Below are 18,672 nucleotides of genomic sequence, written 5' to 3'. Positions count from 1 at the left end.
CCAACTCTGTTCTTCTGTTGTTATCTAGTCCAAAAAAGGCACTCAGAACCTCTCTTTGGCTATGATCATTTGATCATTCAATCTCTGAGTGCTCTGAAACTAGCACTGATGTTGTTACTTAGTGTGGGTCATGAAACGTTTGCAAGAAAACAGCCAAGCGCAGAGAGCACCAAGGACCCTTCCCTCCCTGAAATTGATATTTTGCCATCACACCGTTATTTATTCACAATCGCTATTGATCACATAGATAAACCTGTTAAGAACTGCTATATATGTGCCATTTACAGCCCTATCTCTCTTGCAATGAAACGTGGGGGTGCAGTGCAAAGTACTTCATAAGGTCCCCCTCGAGCTTTTATCTCTTAAAGAAGGATTTTAATGACATCCTTGTCCTCCACCTTGAATTCAAAGTTTTTCCATAGGAAGAGAGCATAGTCCTGCATCCACTGCCCTCCGACTCCACTCATCCACACGGGGAAAAGATGAGGGAAAAAGGAAGCCGCTGGAAAAACCCTCGGGCAGTGCGCGCTCTTCTCTATAGTTTTCGCATGCATTTCCCCGCCGACTGACTCTCTTGCCCGCGCTCCCCTTCTTTCTTTCCGCTCCTTCCATCTCGGCTTCCCTGCAAGGTTAACCCCGCGCCGTCACCCGAGGCTGAAGTCGCGGCATCCGGCATGGAATCGATCGAGGAACTGGCTCTCGGACCTTGCGTCGCCTCCCAATATTTGCGGCCTTTTCGCCTCCGATACCGCCAGGTAAGCAGGCTGGGTGAGAAGGCCGCGGGAGGAGCCGCTGCCTTCTCTTCAGGAACGCCGAGTTTAGCCCACTTTCGTCGAAGCGCTCTTTTACGCAAAGCCGCTGCTGTGAAAGGCCTACTCCCGGCTCTCCCGCAGGCGCTGCTAGGGAGGCGGCGGGAGGGTTAGGGTGGATTTCCTATCCTCGTGAAGAGTCGCTGCTACTGGATGGCGGAAAGGGTCGGCGGGAATTTAGGGCCCAGGAATGGACTCGGCAGGCCGGCAGAGTAGCCTGTGGATACCGAGTCGGAAGCATCTTTTTCTTCATGGGGTTGCCCGTTTTTTTCCCCCTTAGGAAAAAGGGATCGAGCGTTTCCGAATGCAGACAGAATTTTTAGCCCTTCCCACAACAAGAAGAGCGTATTATTACCTTTACTTAGTTACTTACTCACATTTAACTACTTAGCTAAATGGTTTTTGCAATGATTGCCCTTGAACACAGGCACAGAGAGCCTGCCATCCACCCACCCCCTTTCTGTGGGATTAGCTAGTTTGCTGTGTGTCCTTTCGCTTGAGCATTTGAGGGATGGTTTGCGATCAGAAAGTGAGTAGGGACTTCTCTACTGCACCACTCTACAAATTTAATTATTTCTGCACTTTATCTACTGCAGAATTTATATCCACATGCTCTGCATTGGGCAACACAACTAGCATATATGTGTGTATGGGGAGTATCAACCAGAATTTATCTCCCTATCTTCTGATAAACTTTTCCAACAATTGTTCCCAAAAATACAATGCTGTTTGGGACAATTTTATTTTTATTTATTTATTTTATATCAAATTTATATACCTCCCTTCTCCCTGAGGACTCAGGGCGGTGTACAGCCAAATAAAAACATAAACTACAAACATTAAAATACTATTAAAAAGATACATATAAATTTGGCCCCGTAATTAAAAAACAATGACAAACCAGTTAAAAACATTTAAAAGTGTTAAGCCAGCCTGGTTTGCTGAAAAAAGAAAGTTTTAAGGGCACGGTGGAAGGCACCGAGGTCTTGGATTCGCCTTATCTCTGGGGGCAGTTGGTTCTAGAGGGTGGGTGCCCCCACAGAGAAGGCCCTCTCAGTAGAATTCTGACTGGAATTATCTGCTTTAGTGAAGAGTAATTTCAAGGTCATATTAAAATTGTTAAAATTCACCTATTCCCCCTTTTTCATACTGTCCTGAATAATCCTGCTAGGTTAATAATATGGTACATATAAAACAGCTTGGTATGATTATAATGACATTAGAGTTGCAAAATGGCTACCATTTTAAGACCTGAGTTGACAGTTACATAAACCTATTGAAAGAATGAAAGATTATTTCTTCTTTATCAAATAGTAAGTCAGGTGGGGACAAGGTTCTCAGTGAATAATAGGGTAGTAAAATATGTAGTTGACTAGAATCACACAGTACATTAAGCTATGAATCAAGTTGATTTCATAGAACATATTGAGTTATGGCTTAGTGTGTTTTCTGAACCCAACCAATTGTAGTTAACTCAGCAAACCATGTATAACCCAGCCAGTTTTTGACTCAATTAATAGATTATGCTAAATCTGTTCAAATATAACCAACATTGCTTTATGAACAATGAGATGGTTCAAGCCTTATATTAAAATTTATTTGGTTTTGGTTAACTATGCTTTGTCAAATTAGCTGATTTAGTTAACTTAATATGTTACTATTAAACCAAGCATGAATTAGTGCAATGTACAAACCCTGTGCACATGTTCAATTTTTAAATTGTGAGATTAATTCTTAGCCTCCCTTATTAGTTTATTGATTCTGTTATAAATACAATGTATATGAATATCCCAGTTGAAAGATTCCTTGAGAAAGGAAGTAAACAATTCTAGTATCTACCAGGGCTCTAAATGGAATCATTTACCTTTTAGAAGCATATAGAGTAACTTTTTTTTAATCTGAATAGCTTCACCTGAATAAATTCTGCCGTATCATAGTTTGGACTTAAAATTGTATATTGCAATATCTGTAATTCTGTAAGATATTCTGGGTTCATTTAATACTTCATAGATTTTCATAACACCTTTGCTTATTAGTGAAATCAAATCTTGAGAATGAAATGGCATTTGTGTACTTTTATTATGATTCAGCTTTTCAAATGGTTACAACTAGGACTGTTGCTAAATACCTTAGATGAATAAATGCAGACTTCAGTAGTTTCTTGCATAAATATATGCTATTAAGAATATAAAAAGAGCAATAAAGATGGAAAAAACAAGGTCCCAGAAGAATCAGGAATACACAGCTATTCAGTTTTCATTTTAAGTTTACTCTTCCCTGACCAAATGTACCTGAGAAAGGACCTTGATAGCATCACTTTCTTGATCTGGAGTTGAGGTAGAAAACAAGAATGTATGTGTGTATGTATATGCCTTCAAGTCGGTTTTAATTCCTTATGACTGTCTGGACTAATTCCTGCAATTTTGGCAAGATTTTTGGAGGTGATTTCCCATTGTCGGCTTCTTATGTCTGAGAGAAGATGACTGGTCTGAAGTCGCCTAGTTGGCTCCATGCCTAAGCATGCCTGGAAGTCACAGTCTCTTAATTTCTAGCCTATTGCCTAACCATGACACCAAATTGGCTCTCATATAGTAGGATATCATCAGCATATTGATAATACTTGATGAACAGATTACCTCACCCAGCAGCTTCATGTAAATGTTGATCAGGAAGGCTGAGACAGTTGAGCCTTGAGGCATCATGTGAGCCAAGAGCCTTTGGCTTCATACACAAACCAACTGGAACCAGTCACAGAGAAAAGAGGAGAATCACAGAGAAAAGAGGAGAACCACTGTAACATTGTGTCTCCAATCCCAATCCCTGTAGTCTGGCCAGAAGGTTACCATGATTGATTATAAAGTTCCTGAAAAATGAAGAATGAGAACAGTGGGACCATCTGGTTGTACCAATACCATTCCAGCTTCATCAAAGATAATTGACAATCATGATCAATGATGTTGCCAATGTTGGGTCTAGAAATAGCTGTTTGGGGAGAAGGTGAGATAGGCAAAAATGTTCCCTCACTCAAAGATCCACTTACCCCCTCATGGGCCAAACCAGTCCTAACTAACCAAGTGAGGGATGGATTTAATAAGCAGGTAGCTAAGTCAATAGTCCCAAGGATCCTGTCTACTTCCTTGGGAACTATAGGGTCAACCATTTGGCAGATACAGGACAAAATTCATATAAATGTATCCTGTCTAAATCTAATTTTGAGTGGATCTGAAGAACTTTATCCAATAAATGTCTTATGATACTTCTCACAGCAGGCCTGAATATGTGAACCCTTCCTTCCCACTAAATACCAGGTTACCTTGAACACAGGCATTGGCCATTATCTGGGGACCATCTGTTTGTCATAGTGCTGCTAGGATACAAAAGATCAATAAATGTTACCTCTAAATCACAGAGCAAAGATCTACTGTCTGCCCTCCTGTCTTTCTGATATATAGTTATAGTAAAATAACTTAGCTGCTTATTTATGTTTATTATTCTCACCTTATGCTTTCTTGAAGAAGCTTGCTAATAAACTTCATTTTAAAACTGCATATAAGAAAGAACATTCTATGTATAAGCAGATTTGCATGGGAACATAGTTTTCTTTGCCTTTTTTTAGTTCAAAAGGTTTCCTCTCTCTTTTCTCATGAATTTACTTTCTTTAATCGTGTCCCTTTACACATTGACCAGAATTTCATTAATGTATTAACAGCCAAGTTTAAACAAACTTTAAAAGGTTAGTTTTCTTCAGTCTCTACTTAATAGCACACTAAAGTCATAAGCTCTGATCGAATCAACATTAATTATTTGCTTCAAGTTTTTCTTGCTGGATCAGAATCCTCTGAACATTTTGTATGAAGCCTGGGAGAGAGCAGCTGGCCTGGACATGGGTTGATGCCCCAGTTGACAGATTGTTGGATTAGAAAGAATATCAAAGGCAGCAGGCAAGATTAGGGATAAGTGAACTTCTAACAGCAGTTTCCAGGAGAAGAGAACAGATGATAAACAATGGGAATGGGGTACTTAGGGGTTAGATGAGAGGTGAGAAGGCCATGGGAAAAGTGTGGCGGTAATCACTAAAGCTCCAGGTTGCTGCACCTCATGAATAGAATAGGAAATGGGATTTGCAGGGACAGATGTGATGAGCGATGATGAATACATTAAAGGCAAAACTTTTCAAGGTGAGTGTTCTTTCATTAATCTGCTCAATATAATTATGGGAATGTCTTTGCCTTACAAAAGGTACTGTTTGTGATTCACATATTAAAGTAAGAAATACACACTGAGTTGAGGGATTATGTTCTTAAACATGTTAAAGAGTATTTTATTGGATAAGAGAATAAAAAATAGGGCAATTTGTTTTTTATTGTAAGCAGTGCTTACATAAAGATTTCTTATCAAATGTCATGCCTTCAGTTCTATTCTCATTGCTCATTTTTCTGAGAGTTAGCTCTGAAACCAAAATTGCAAAAGTGCCACCTTTACAGAGATCTTTTTTTTTGTCAGATTGGGTATATGGATTGTTTTTTATTTACAAAATAAGCACGGAATGGGCATTGCAAGTATACAAAAGTTGTCAAAAGAAAAGGTGAGTGAAAGCATCTTACCTCACCTCAGTATAATAAGCTGTCTTGTCAATCCTCTGCTTTTAGCTATTGCATGTATTATGCAACCTATTTAATTCATTAAGATACAGAATTTCAAAACATAGCTGTGTTTTGCAGGCAGAATGCTTATGGGTAGTAGTAAAAGAGAGCCAATTTGATTGAGTGGTTAAGGCACCAGGCTAGAAAGCAGCAGACCATGAGCCTTAACCATACTGCCTTAACCATGAAAGCCAGCTTGGTGACTTTGGGCCAGTTACTCTCTCTCAACCCAATCCACTTCACAAGGTGGTTGTTATGGGGAAAAAGAAGGAATAAGATGGATTGGATATGCTCACTATCTTGAATTATAATAAAATTATAAAGATGAACAAATAAATAAACCCTCTGGATTCTCCAGCTTTTACTTAAATTCAAACAAACAAATTTTGTCATATTCATATTGGAAGCATTTTTAAAAATATGCCAGGAGGATTTTTTATTCTTAAAAAAAATCTGAGTTAAAATGCTTTGTTGCTATTTTATTAATATAGTTCCTATTATAAACATTTTGGAAAGTATGGTCATGTAATAAATTAAATAAATACCAGTCTCTTGAATGTTAGTGAAATTGGCACTGTTTCCTACAAAGAGGTGGCCTTTGCCCGTTTTCTGAAATGGGCATTTTCTGAAATGGGTATTTTAAATGTATGGTATTGCCATTCATAATATCGGACTTCAGGATAACATAAAGCATAAGGCAATTTCAGAAATTGTATCACTGAAATGTAGTGATACATTCAGAAAGGATTCTGGGGCCTGCAAAAATGTGTTTGGCAATTAAAATTTCCCTGATTTTATCTTAAAAATACACATTAGGTCTGTGATCTCTTGGGAGTACACAAACCTAATATCAGTACCTGTAAATGCTTCTATAAATAAATTATAGATTTCCATAGTACTCACCTCAATTACTTAAATTACTTTTTTAAAAAAGAGAGAACACCAAGTTTCTTTATTAGAGTTCACTTCTAACTCAAAAGTTTTTAAATCCTTCATTAAGTATCATTAAAGTATTCAGTAAGGTGTTTTTAAAAATATATGATTATTCATATAGTCATACAGTCTCTGAGGTTAAAAAGTTTATGATGCTGAAGCTAGGCAGAATAGTGCAAGAAGGAGAGACTGAATTTTTATATGCTGGATTGTGTTCGATAAAATGAACAAGCATAGCATCCAAATAACTTCTCAATTTAGGTTGTTTTTTTAAGTACTCTGCAGATTTTATAAGGACATTACATTTGAGATCATCATTTCCATCCCATAAGGGTTTTTTGCTCTCCAATTAGGGTATTCATCAGATCTTTTGCTTTATTTGCCATCATTGTGGGAGGTAATGACAGTCTCAGTTCTCTGCCATTGCCCTACAGTTATGGAATAGTCTACCAGGAAAGTCTGCCACAGCACGCTCTTGGCCTGCATTCAGGAAGATTTGCAAAGCTCAGCTTTAGAGGAAGTTGTTAAATAATATTACTAAATAATGTTTCCATCATTTTGTGTTTTGCTCTGTTTATTTGTTTGTTTTAAAAAGCAGCTTTAGGAATGTGTTTATCCTATGACATCTGCAACACAGAATTATATTTGCAATTCTCCCTGATAATTATCTCTGCAATTAAACATTTTGAAGTAGTTTCTCTCTCCCAGAATCCAAGTACCATCATTCGTTTACTGTATATACAGTTGTGTGAAAAAGTAGATACACCCCATTAAATTATTTAATTTCTTCATCATGTTCCAACATACAACTAATATGATTTGATTGCTTATTTGTACCCTATGACTATCATTAAGCGTTGTACCTTATGATTCTTGACGAATGTATCTTTTCTTTTATGTACACTGAGAGCATATGCACCAAGACAAAGTCCTTGTGTGTCCAATCACACTTGGCCAGTAAAGAATTCTATTCTATTCTATACAATATTCTGCAGGGAGGAGTGGTAAAGATTCCTCCTAGTCAATGTTGAGACTGGTAGATAGTTATAAGAAATCCCTATTTGAGGTTGTTTCTGATAATGAAGGCAATTCTATTATTAGAAATATTAGAGCCAAGGCAATGTACTTACTTTTTCCGTAGAAGTAAGTAGAAGAACTAAAAGTTGGAAGAAAGAAAGCTTAAAATCTGAAAGTTTCAAATTATATTCTCGCAGAGTCTGATTTTATAAACATGTGACAAGCCTCAAATAATACAGATCATTAAGTGGTATTTTAGGTACACAATCATAAAAATTGAAATAGGCTCTGATGGCTTTGTTGAACTAAAACCCTTAATATTAAACAGTTCAAAATTTCAAAACAACTTACGACCAAGTATGAATTTCCTTCCCTTTTTTAATTAATTGAAATAAAATGTGCAGTTTTAATCCTTTGTCCAAGATCATTACAAATGGGATGATGTCCTCACTGATCAAAAATATTTTATGGAAATTTTTAAAAATGTATTTACCTTTTCTTTTATGTAATTTATTGCTTCATCAAAAAACTAGACAAATTCTGCTGGATATATTTTTAAAATTAAACTGAAATAATGGAGGAAACAGGGATGCATATGATATAGATATTTTCTTTTTTTTTTAATCTTCTATATTTCTTCAAAAAGCATATTTTTAAAAATCTGAAGGTGTTAGTATTTATTATGTTTTCAATTGATTTTGGTAGATGGGTAAGAATTGTGAAGATCTTTGTCATTTTTGTGGGAAGGACCTGTGAGAAACTTTTTTTCTAATTAGAAAAAAATCTAATGATTGTTTCTAAGCCTTGCCTTCCATTAACCCCCTACAGCTGTCCTTCAACAAGTTGTTTTAATGGCTTTTGAAATAAGTGAGCGGAAAATGGCTTCTGTGGTACTTTGGAGGCTGAGATGCAAACTGCCTTTGCTTTTTATCAGTGGGAGGATGGCTTGTTAAAAGGCTTTTGTGATTCTAATTTTAAAGATGGAAAGGACATTAGATGAAACTACCAAAGTTAAAATAATTATTTCAGTTCTTCTTCAATTATTTTTTTCCATATGCCCCTTTAAAAAAAGAGAGGTAAAAGGTGTACTTAGACTGAATAATGTTCTCTTATCAGGTTATGGAACACTTTATATACCGTGTTTTCCCGAAAATAAGACCCTGTCTTATATTTTTTTTGAACCCTGAAATAAGTGTTTGGCCTTATTGCCATGCGCTCAAAAGCCTGATTGGGCTTATTATCAGGGGATGTCTTATTTTGGGGGAAACAGGATAGTTACTTCTGTCCAATGTCACATATCTGATTTCTCTTCCCTTGGGCACTATTTGTTTTTCAACACTTTTCAGGTGTTTTAGAGTAAAAACAGAGGACTAGGAAAATAATGAAAGGAAGGAGTATTAGGTATGTTCACCACCTTGAATTATTTATAAAAAATAATAAAGAGATAAGGGATAAAAAAAATCTAATAAAAGTGCCATTCTTCTAGGGTCTTTCAAAAGCCGCTTAAAAGTTACTAAGTTCCTTTCATATAGAGTTCAACATCTTGTGACTTTTATAAACATCATTTTCTTCTCATAATATAGGCGTGGATTGCCACTGTCTTCTTGCATAATGTTTTTTCCCCAAGCTAGCCTGCAGTCCTGAACTTGCCAAATAGTGCCAACCATGTACTAATCAGGACTAAGCTTACTTAGCAACCTAAAAGAGTCAGAGTTAATTAGGCATCACAACCTAGCTGCCTGAAAACATTTGCTTGTTTACCTGATATCTTCTTGGGGAAAGCAAAGATGGCAAAAATCTCTTGGTCAACTGGTCCTGTTTGGCTTTTTGCCTCCAAGAAATGTGGTTTATATTCTATTATGTGCCTTCATTAGGGCACTTAAACCTTATTTGGTTCTTCTAAATGGCCATTATCTTAGCCATTATCTCCCATGTAAACAATACAGAATGCTTTGGCAAGAAAGCATTGCAAAAATATTTTTTCATGATTATATTTCTATAATGTTTACTCAGTAGATGCAATATATTCCATTGTTACATGAATGTACATTAATTTATCTTAATTTGGCCTACATCAGACACCAGACTGGTGTCAAACTAAGTATGAGTAATTCTAAACATTATTTAGAAATTGTTCATCATGCTAAGTAATATAATGTCTATTTTTAATATTTTCATATTTAAATCCAGACATTAAAATTTTACTTTCTTTTTCTGAAATCACTTTGCACTGGTGTCAGTTGTTGCATCCCAGTTATAACCATAATTAACTGCTGGCCTCATAATAAACTAGTTAGCAAAGAAAATATTTTAGTAATCTCCTATTTGTATAGTGGTACGAGAGGTGGTATTTAGCCGATTCGGACTGGTTCGGGCAAACTGGTAGCAGAAATTTTGAGTAGTTCGGAGAACCGGCAAATACTACCTCTGGCTGGCCCCACCCGTTGGCCTCGCCTACCCCACTGCCCACCCGCTTGTACCATCCGGCCCCACCCCACCCGCCCTATATATCTTGCCATTGCCACGCGGCCCAGCTAATCTCCATGCCTCATCTCTACACCTCATCCGATCTGCTCACCAAAGGTAAGCATGCCGCCTGCTCGTCCTTTGCCTTGGGTGGGGCCCAGGCCTTTTCATTTGAAGGAAATTGGTCACGTGTTTTGTTCAATAGGGTGATAATCAGATGTGAGTGGGAAAGTTCTTGCCCTATTTAAATAACAGTATTCACTATCAAACTCTGATCTTCACAACATAGATATGTGAAATGTATCGTGGCTTGAACAAAAATTTCTGAGGACCTCTGAAAACAGTTGTTCATACTCACCAGCCTGGAAAATGTTACAAAACTATTTCCAAAGAGTCTAGATTTCACTGGTCCACTATCATGCAAGATATGTACAAATTGAGACAATTCAGCACCGTTGTTACCCTTCATAGGAATGGTTGACCAACTAAGATCACATCAAGAACAAGGTGTGCAATATTCACAGACAATCCCAAAATAAATCTAAGGAATTAAAGGCCTCTCTTGCATTGGCAAATATCAGCATTCATGTGACTACCATTTAGGAAACACTGAACAACAGTGGCATACATGGCAAGGTTGAAAGGAGAAAGCTGCTACACTCCAAAAAGAACATTGGTGCCCCTCTACATTTGCAAAGGCTGCATGGACAAGCCAGAAGGCTATCAGAAGAATGTTCAGTAGATGGAGGAGATCAAGGTATAACTTTTTAGCTTGAATGAAAAGTGTTATGTTTAGTGAAGGACAAACATTGCATTCCAAATAAGAATTTTATCTGTGAAACATAGTGAGGGCAGTATCATGATTGGGCCTGCTTTGCTTCATCTGGAACAGTACAGCTAGATATAATTAATGGAACTATGAATTCTGATTTGTACCAGCAAATTCAGAAAATGACAGGATATTTGTCTATGAAGTAAAGCTCAAGAGAAAGTAGATCATGTAGCAAGACAGTTACCCAAAAGAAACAATTGTATGACTAAAGAATGGTTAAAGCATATGAAAGTTAATCTTTTGGAATGACCAAGTTCTGACCTTAAGCCTATATAAATGGTGTGGAAGCAGAGGTGGTATTCAGCAGGTTCTGACCAGTTCTGGAGAACCAGTAGCGGAAATTTTGAGTAGTTTGGAGAACCAGTAAATACCACCTCTGATTGGCCCCACCCCCATCTATTCTCTGCCTCCCGAGTCCCAGCTGATCAGGAGGAAATAGGGATTTTGCAGTAACCTTCCCCTGGAGTGAGAAGGAATGGAGATTTTACAGTATCCTTCACCTGCCATGCCCACTATGCCACGCCCATCATGCCATGCCACGCCTGCCATGCCATGTCATGCCCACCATGCCACACCCACAGAACCGGTAGTAAAAAATTTTGAATCCCATGACTGTGTGGAAGGACTTGAAGTGGGCAGTTGATGTGAGCCCTGAGTTGAAGCTGTTCTATAAGGAGGAATGTGCTTAAATTCCTCCAAGCTGCTGATGTGCAGAACTGATCAACAGTTATTGGAAACGTTTAGTTGTAATTACTGATACCCAAGGGGGGCACTGCAGTTACTGAAAGCGAAAGTTTACTTTTGCCACACAAATATGTAGCTTTGGATCATATTCCCCAATAAATATATAAATCATCTTTAATTTTTATGCAGAAATACTGGCAATTAAAAAGAATTCACTGTATGTTTTCCTATGTCAGCAACATGTCTACTGATCCTCTTTCTTTTAGATAACAGTACTTGCTGGAAAATAAAATATGCCTTAGGAACTCAATTTTCAGTTGCCTCAGAACTGATTGCATAGCATCCTGAACTACATTTGGGGTTGGAGAAGCTTGTAATGTTACAGTGGGGTGTGTGGTTGAGAGAGAGAGAGTTTTTGTCATTTTTCTTATTGTCTGTAGAGCTGTCTGTTTGTGGTATTTATTGGTTTCAGTTTTGGGATGGCACATAGGATCTGTGTGCTAAGGACTGAATGCATTTGGAACACTCTCCTGCAGACACCAGCTGCAAAAGACTCACTTTTGAAGCTATGGGGTTCTCGCTGTTGAGAGGATCTACAAACAGTATAAGGACAACACTGAGAATAACCAGCTGGATGTTGCAGCAGAGGCAGAAACTGTAGTCTCAGGGGCCTTGCTTTCCACCACAATGCTTGTTTACAGTAATATGTTTATTAAAATACAGTACTTTCTTTTTATGTCTCTCATTTCCTTGCTCAGTGCATTCTTGATGGAGCTATTCTTTTTGCATGTTGAATACTATAAGAGAGAGTTAGACTAAGAGTTACTGACTGGTCCAAACTCATTTAGTAAGTTTCATAGCTGAATGAACACAGTGGCCTTAGCTATGATATTGTGGTATCACATTAATAGATGAATGAGCAAAGAAAACATGTTCAGAAATGTTTGTTTTACCTCCTAATGGTGGACAAAAAAATACCTTATAATAAGAATAAACTATAAAACCATAACCTTAAATGATGTGTTTTCTTTATAATTGCTTGTCAAAATATAAAACTTATAAAAGTTTATATAAAGAGTGAAAGGATATTGTCAGTTAAAATTAAATGGCTTGGAAGTGTACACCTACCAGATGATTGCCTGAGAAGAAATTGTTATTCTCAAGTTTATGGTTTATTATATTTTGTTTAGATTGGTCAGTTGAAATTTGGATGCAGATTGAAGTCTGAGTCCATTGTTATACTTATTTATAGCTGGCTTTGAATGTGGAAACTAGGTAACTGCTGAGATACTGAGATTATTTTTCTGGAACTTTCTAGAAAAGGATTCAACAGTAGTGTTTTGGTTTGGTTTCACAATTTTTACCATTATAAAGATAGGGTTTTATTTCCATTTCTGACATGGGGTCTGAATCAGAAATTTAAATAAACTACATTAGAGTAGTAAAAATGATACTAAATCATTAATAGAAACTCTAAAAATCTAAATAACTAATGTTAGCCCTGGATCCATCTTTGGTCAGACTTTACAGGGCTGTCATAGTGGGAATGGGAGGGAGTAGTCATAACATAACAGTGAAGGGAGTAAACAGTGAACATTTTTTTCATATGAGATCAAGGTTGGGCTGCTGGCACCTGGAAGGGAGTGACCGAAGTTTGACGGCAGCGGAGACGGGAATGATTGGGCCATGTAATGTGAATGTCACTGGACAGGGCAGGGTGAGAGTTTTAGTGTGGGTGGAGGAAAACGCAGGATTTCAGATTCGGGTTTTCTCCAGATGTGCCAATATGACTTCCTCTAATAAAATCTTACTTTGATGGACTTTGTCTCAGAATTCTGAATTACTATGAGGAGTTTGTTGGAACGCTGATATTAACCCGAATCTGGAAAAAAAAAAAAACCCAGCAACTTTCCGCAAAGCGGTGCCACTGTCCAGGATCATGAGCTCCGGCCGTACCCTGATCTACCAGGGAGCGCAAAGACTCAGTAAAGATGGAACAAAGGACAGCAATCCCTGAGGGGGCCACTGGGTCCGTTTCCGAGGATGTTTGTGGGGCCATCTGCTACCCATCAGCAACTGTGGAAGCTGAAGCAGCTGAGGGCAAACTCCAGAGGTGCTCCAGTGCCCAGCCCAAGGAGCCATCACTGGGACAGTCCCAACAGACCTGCCTGGTCCTGACAGGTGCGGAACTTGGATCAGCAGCCACACTAGGACTGGAAGCTGCGGTGATGACCCAATTGCCACCCAGAATATTAAGCCATCCTGAGCACATAGTAGCCTTTGAGTAGAGGACAATGAAGCCCCTGGAGCTCAGCGAGTCCAGGGAGTGGGGGCTTCCTCCACTTTCACAAAGCCAATCTCTTGCTGGGCTACCTGAAAGATTTGGCCAGCTAAGTGTGGAACCCACCGCCCAGGTTTCCCCACACTCCATCCTGCCGGGTTGGAACTTAGCCCAGCCGACGTTCAACTTCCCAGGCCCAGGGAGCATGGCGGTTCAAAGTGGGACCTCGGCTTCATTCCACTTGCACTGAGTGGACAAAGATTCAGCCTTTCCCTTCGAGTTTATATTACTCTTTAAATAACAATGTTTTAAGTGGTAGCAGTGAAGGTGAAACTTTGGAGGTTTTTTTCTTTCTCATTATTTTATTTACAAGAAGACAGCTGAAAGATCTGAAAATTCTTCCCAAGCTTATGTAATTAAACAATACAGAGGGGAAAGCATGCAGGGAAAAATGTGCACAAATGAACTCCATCAAGTTCACATTGACCTAGAGGTACAAAGCGTTCAGGGGCATTGCCATAGTCACTCGTTGTGTTAGCTATTGATGGTACATGACAGAAACTGGCATCAACAGTGCAGCTGGCAAAAAAAGAAAAAGCCTCAATCAAATTAGAACATCCAAGTTATTTCTGCTTTGCAGACTACACTGGATCTGAAATTAGTTTTCATTAGCTAAAATAGAAAACAGTTAAACAAAATAATGTTTTAGCTAATAAAACCAGGATAGTGTAAGATTTAAGAAACTATTAAGCATTTCATTCTGCCCTTAGGCACATAATCTATTCCTCAATGTGTTTTTGTTGTTTATGCTCAACAATTCAATTATTATGCGGGAATAGTATAGAGAGGGAGGATAATTTCATTATAACATTTGAAAGTGCCTTGCATGGAGTCATATCATTAGTATATTTGGCTAACTAAAGGCAGCTCTTCAGCATATCAGTTCCTTCCTAACTATATTACCTGAGATGCAAATGTTGTCCATAACTAATAGGAAAGTGATTTCCCCATCCTGCCCCAAATAATTGCTCTATATTTGGAATATAGCTTGTTAGAGGTTCACAAAGGGTATTCACATGACCCCGGGATACTGCTACTGTAAATACATACCAGTTGCCAAGCATCCACATTTTGATCACGTAACCATGGGAACACTGCAAGGGTCAAGAGAAAAATGTCATAAGTCACTTCTTTCAGTGCCATTGTAATTTCAAATGGTCACTAAATGAATGTTTGTAAGTCAAGGATTATCTGTATTGAGAACACAGACTTCCATGTCCTTGTCAGGAATGCCTAGATCTGTTTGGTGACTGAATATTTAAAAATACATAAATAGGTTTCTTCTGTGAGAATTCTTTCTTTTACTTGACAAATGTCAGCATTCAAGCAGTTTCTAATGGGACATTTTTGTGTAGAGCTAGCACTGCAGAGTTAATAGAGTTTGCTTTTGCTACTAACTTTATCTGTATATATGAGACACTAGAAAAACATTCCTCAGTCTTTTGACAAGAATAGCAATAGGAGCAGTAGCAGAGCCCCCACCTTACTATTGCGAATGTCTGCATGGTAAACATTTTGATGGTTACTGATCTGGGGCAATGAAGAGAAGCCTTGAAAGACCAAGTTCATTCCCCATTTGTTATGTCTTCGTTATTTTATAAACATATGAGTTTGTTGAATAGAAGATAAATCATTGTCATTTTGTGTATTACCTGATAAAATCACCATAAGTACGTTAGATTTAATGTGCTGTAAAGTACACAGAGCCATATAACCATTGGTAACTGTTTGCTTGCTATTAATAATTAGCAGCCTTCATACTGGACTATCAGCGTGAAGTTGGTATTTGGCACAATAGAAACTTAACTGCACAAAGCTGATCTGAATTTCATTACATTAGTAGCAAAGACAAAAAGAATATTTTTCATTTCAATCCACAACAACATAACGTAAAATAGAGAAAGCTATTAAACTGGACAACATTATACCAATTAATCATTTTTTAAAAGGAGGTACTCCACAACTGTTTACTAACTATAAAAAAATCCCTGAAATATGGGCAGTTATAGATCCCTTTCTAATTTGAAGATTATCTGTACCCCTCTCAGTCAAGTTTCATGTCTAGATACCCTGTTTCCCGAAAATAAGACATCCCCTGATAATAAGCCCAATCGGGCTTTTGAGTGCATGCACTAAAATAAGCCTCCCTCCGAAAATAAGCCCTCCCCAAAAATATTTAAACACAGAGTTGGAAATCAGATAAGATGGCAAGAGGAGCCCCATCTTGCTCCACGTGTCCCAAAATAAGAAGGCTTCCTTGAAAATAAGGCCAAATGCTTATTTGGGGTTCAAAAAAATATAAGACAGGGTCTTATTTTTGGGGAAACAGGGGTATGAGACTGAGATAGCAATTGATCATTCTTGTGGATAATCTAGGGCAGGAATAGGATGGGTGGTATGCTTGATATGTTGATGGCTTTCAGTATGGTTCATTGTGATATTTTTCTGGATCAGTTCAAAAAATTATAAGTGGGGGAGCAAAAATAATTCAATGGTTTTCTTCCTTCTCCCAGGGTCAGTTTCACTTGGTGTTGATGGGGACCAGTGTAGAGTTTCTCAGAACTCAATGCTCTCCCCACTCCTGTTTCACATCTACATGAAACCAATGGGTCAGTAAGGGGTGGCGCATTCGCAATACTGTATGCTGGTATTAGTTATAGATCTCTTTCCAAACCAAATGATATTGTTGAGATTTTTTCTTGGTGTCTGGAAACAGTAGGGGGCTGGATGAGGAGAAACAGATTTGAACTTAACATTAGCACGAGTGGTTGGAAAGAGTTGGCTTTGACCTTTAAGTTCTTCCTTATCAATATGTTACTGTCTTGAGGTCCACCTGTGTAATTGTTTTCTTGTTTCAAGCCTAATAACAGTGTTAAGATGAACTGCCAAAGATCCTATCTGTCCACTGACATGGAAAGAACTATAAATTATCTAAGCCAATGTGAATTATTTGACTATTAGAAGGCCAGAGTCAGTTGTATGTCAAAGCATACGTCCTGTGCCGACTTTCTAGGAAAGACTTTAAACAGTTATCTAATATAACAGCAATTGCTACCATATTTAGACTTAACTCAGTAGCAATGCATAGTTGGTCATGGCTAAAGTAGAGAAAGGTTTGATATCGTATAATGATGGGAAATCTCAGGAGTGCACTCCAGATTGAACTGTTGAAAAAAAATATTCCAAGAAGACAATGGGAAAACCACTTCCACATTACTGCCAAGAAAAATGCATAGATACACCCATAAAACCTGGCTTTTTTCATCAGCTAATTAGCATATACTGGTATGCAACTTTTTCATCAGAAGTAGGAAATTTAGAGAGGCTTCCAAAATAACTGTGTCATTTATAACTAAAAATGTACTTGAAAGTTGACAGTTTGATTTGCATGGGAACAGATTGAACATTAATATAACATATTACTTATTTATTATGCCTTTTTTTCAGAATGGTATTTCAAAACTTTGGGATTTCATGAGGACACATGACAGGTAAATTTCAAAGAATGCAACTGGTAGGCAACATGCTCCTGTATACTTTTTTAAATAATTCATTCTCTCATTCTCATTCTCTCTGTTTCACATAATCATATTTATCATTTTGAGACTTCATACATATTTGTGTTGCCAACTCTATGAAGTGATATGGTGGCTAAGGGCCCATAAACTGCAACTGAATCTTGAGAAGCAAAGCTGATAAATGGAATTATGTGCACTAAATGGGATTATACCGCCTCAATGACTTCCATGAGTAATCCCTATAGTATTACCAGCTTCAGGTGGATTATTATGCTTTCATGGTTGGGAACAAACTAGAGGGGTTCATGTACTCATAATCTCAAATTTAAATAACTACAGTACTACCTATGAGAGACTGTTTATGAAGGACTATCTTTATGTTTAGTCCTGAAGCTGCATCTTGCTCAACATTTTTATGATGTTTGTTTTAAGTATATGCTAGCTAATATAACAGCAGCGATGTCCATACTGCTGTTGCTTTAGATCCAATGGAGTGAGTATATAATATTATCTATTGAGACTCCAGAAGTGTTCTCTGGAGCAGCACCTGTCCTCTGGAATGAGGTTCCCCCTGAGATTGATTGATTGATTGATGTATTTATAAAATAAATTATTTATTGGCCACCCATCTTACCTCAGAGTAACTCTGGTCAGCTTACAATCGTACAAAAATAAAAACTATACAAAGATAAAAATATAAGCTCTCACGCTGCTGGCATTTCAGAGGGCCTTGAAGACCTGGCTTTTCTCCCAGGCCTTTGGCTAGGATGGGAATAGCCCCTAATTACACACTGCTAACAGGTTGCAAACGGTTTAGTATTGTTATTTAAATACATGTTTTGTTCATTGGTGGAACAGTGTTACATTTTTACTGATTTATGTTGATTTGTTTATATAGTATGGGCCTTTTAGTCTATAGGCTCTGTCATTTTACAATTTTTATAGTATACCGTTTTAATTTCTATTTTTATGATATGCCTATACTTTGCCCAGTTATATACAGTATGTGTGATAAATGCATTTATTACTGCAGCTGCAAATATATATATTTAGGTTTTATAAAACAAGAATTAAGAAGGAGTTTTGTTTTTGCAAAAACATAAATAGGCATACACATCTAGCAAAGAACTTTTTGTTCAGCTTATTTCTATAAGGCAGATGGATTGGAAAACGCTTGTTGCTTGAATGAGATAAGGTGATAGTCTATATTAACTGCTATCTGGGAAATAATCTATGTAAAAAATGGGCATATTTTTTAAAAAATTAAAATCCCTATTGGAAATAGCAGAAGCAGAAGAATTCATTTAGCCATGGGTTTGTGGGGAAAAGTGAGCATATTTGTCCCAAGCTCCCCCAAAATTTTATGCCTGATATATTCAAAACATTTCAAATTTTCTCTTATCAGAACGCAGAAAATGTGAGGCATTCA

General features: G+C 37.6%; 1 protein-coding gene across 1 annotated transcript in view; it reads left to right on the top strand.

Annotated features, from left to right (window-relative positions):
- The first annotated feature begins 674 nt into the window (after positions 1-674).
- The window catches only part of NUDT14 (nudix hydrolase 14), a 47,135-nt gene continuing 29,137 nt past the window's right edge, over positions 675-18,672 (top strand). Inside the window, exons 1-2 of the mRNA XM_070931598.1 lie at positions 675-755; positions 17,173-17,216. Coding sequence (XP_070787699.1) covers positions 675-755; positions 17,173-17,216 — 125 coding nt within the window. The remainder of the gene's footprint in view (positions 756-17,172; positions 17,217-18,672) is intronic.

This window comes from Pituophis catenifer, unplaced genomic scaffold (genome assembly GCF_029215685.1).
Source record: "Pituophis catenifer annectens isolate HBS135680 unplaced genomic scaffold, rPitCat1.0.hap2 SCAF_1, whole genome shotgun sequence".
NCBI classification, from domain to species: domain Eukaryota; kingdom Metazoa; phylum Chordata; class Lepidosauria; order Squamata; family Colubridae; genus Pituophis; species Pituophis catenifer.
The sequence above is the reverse complement of the archived record's forward strand: the minus strand, read 5'-3'. Positions and strand labels throughout refer to the sequence as shown.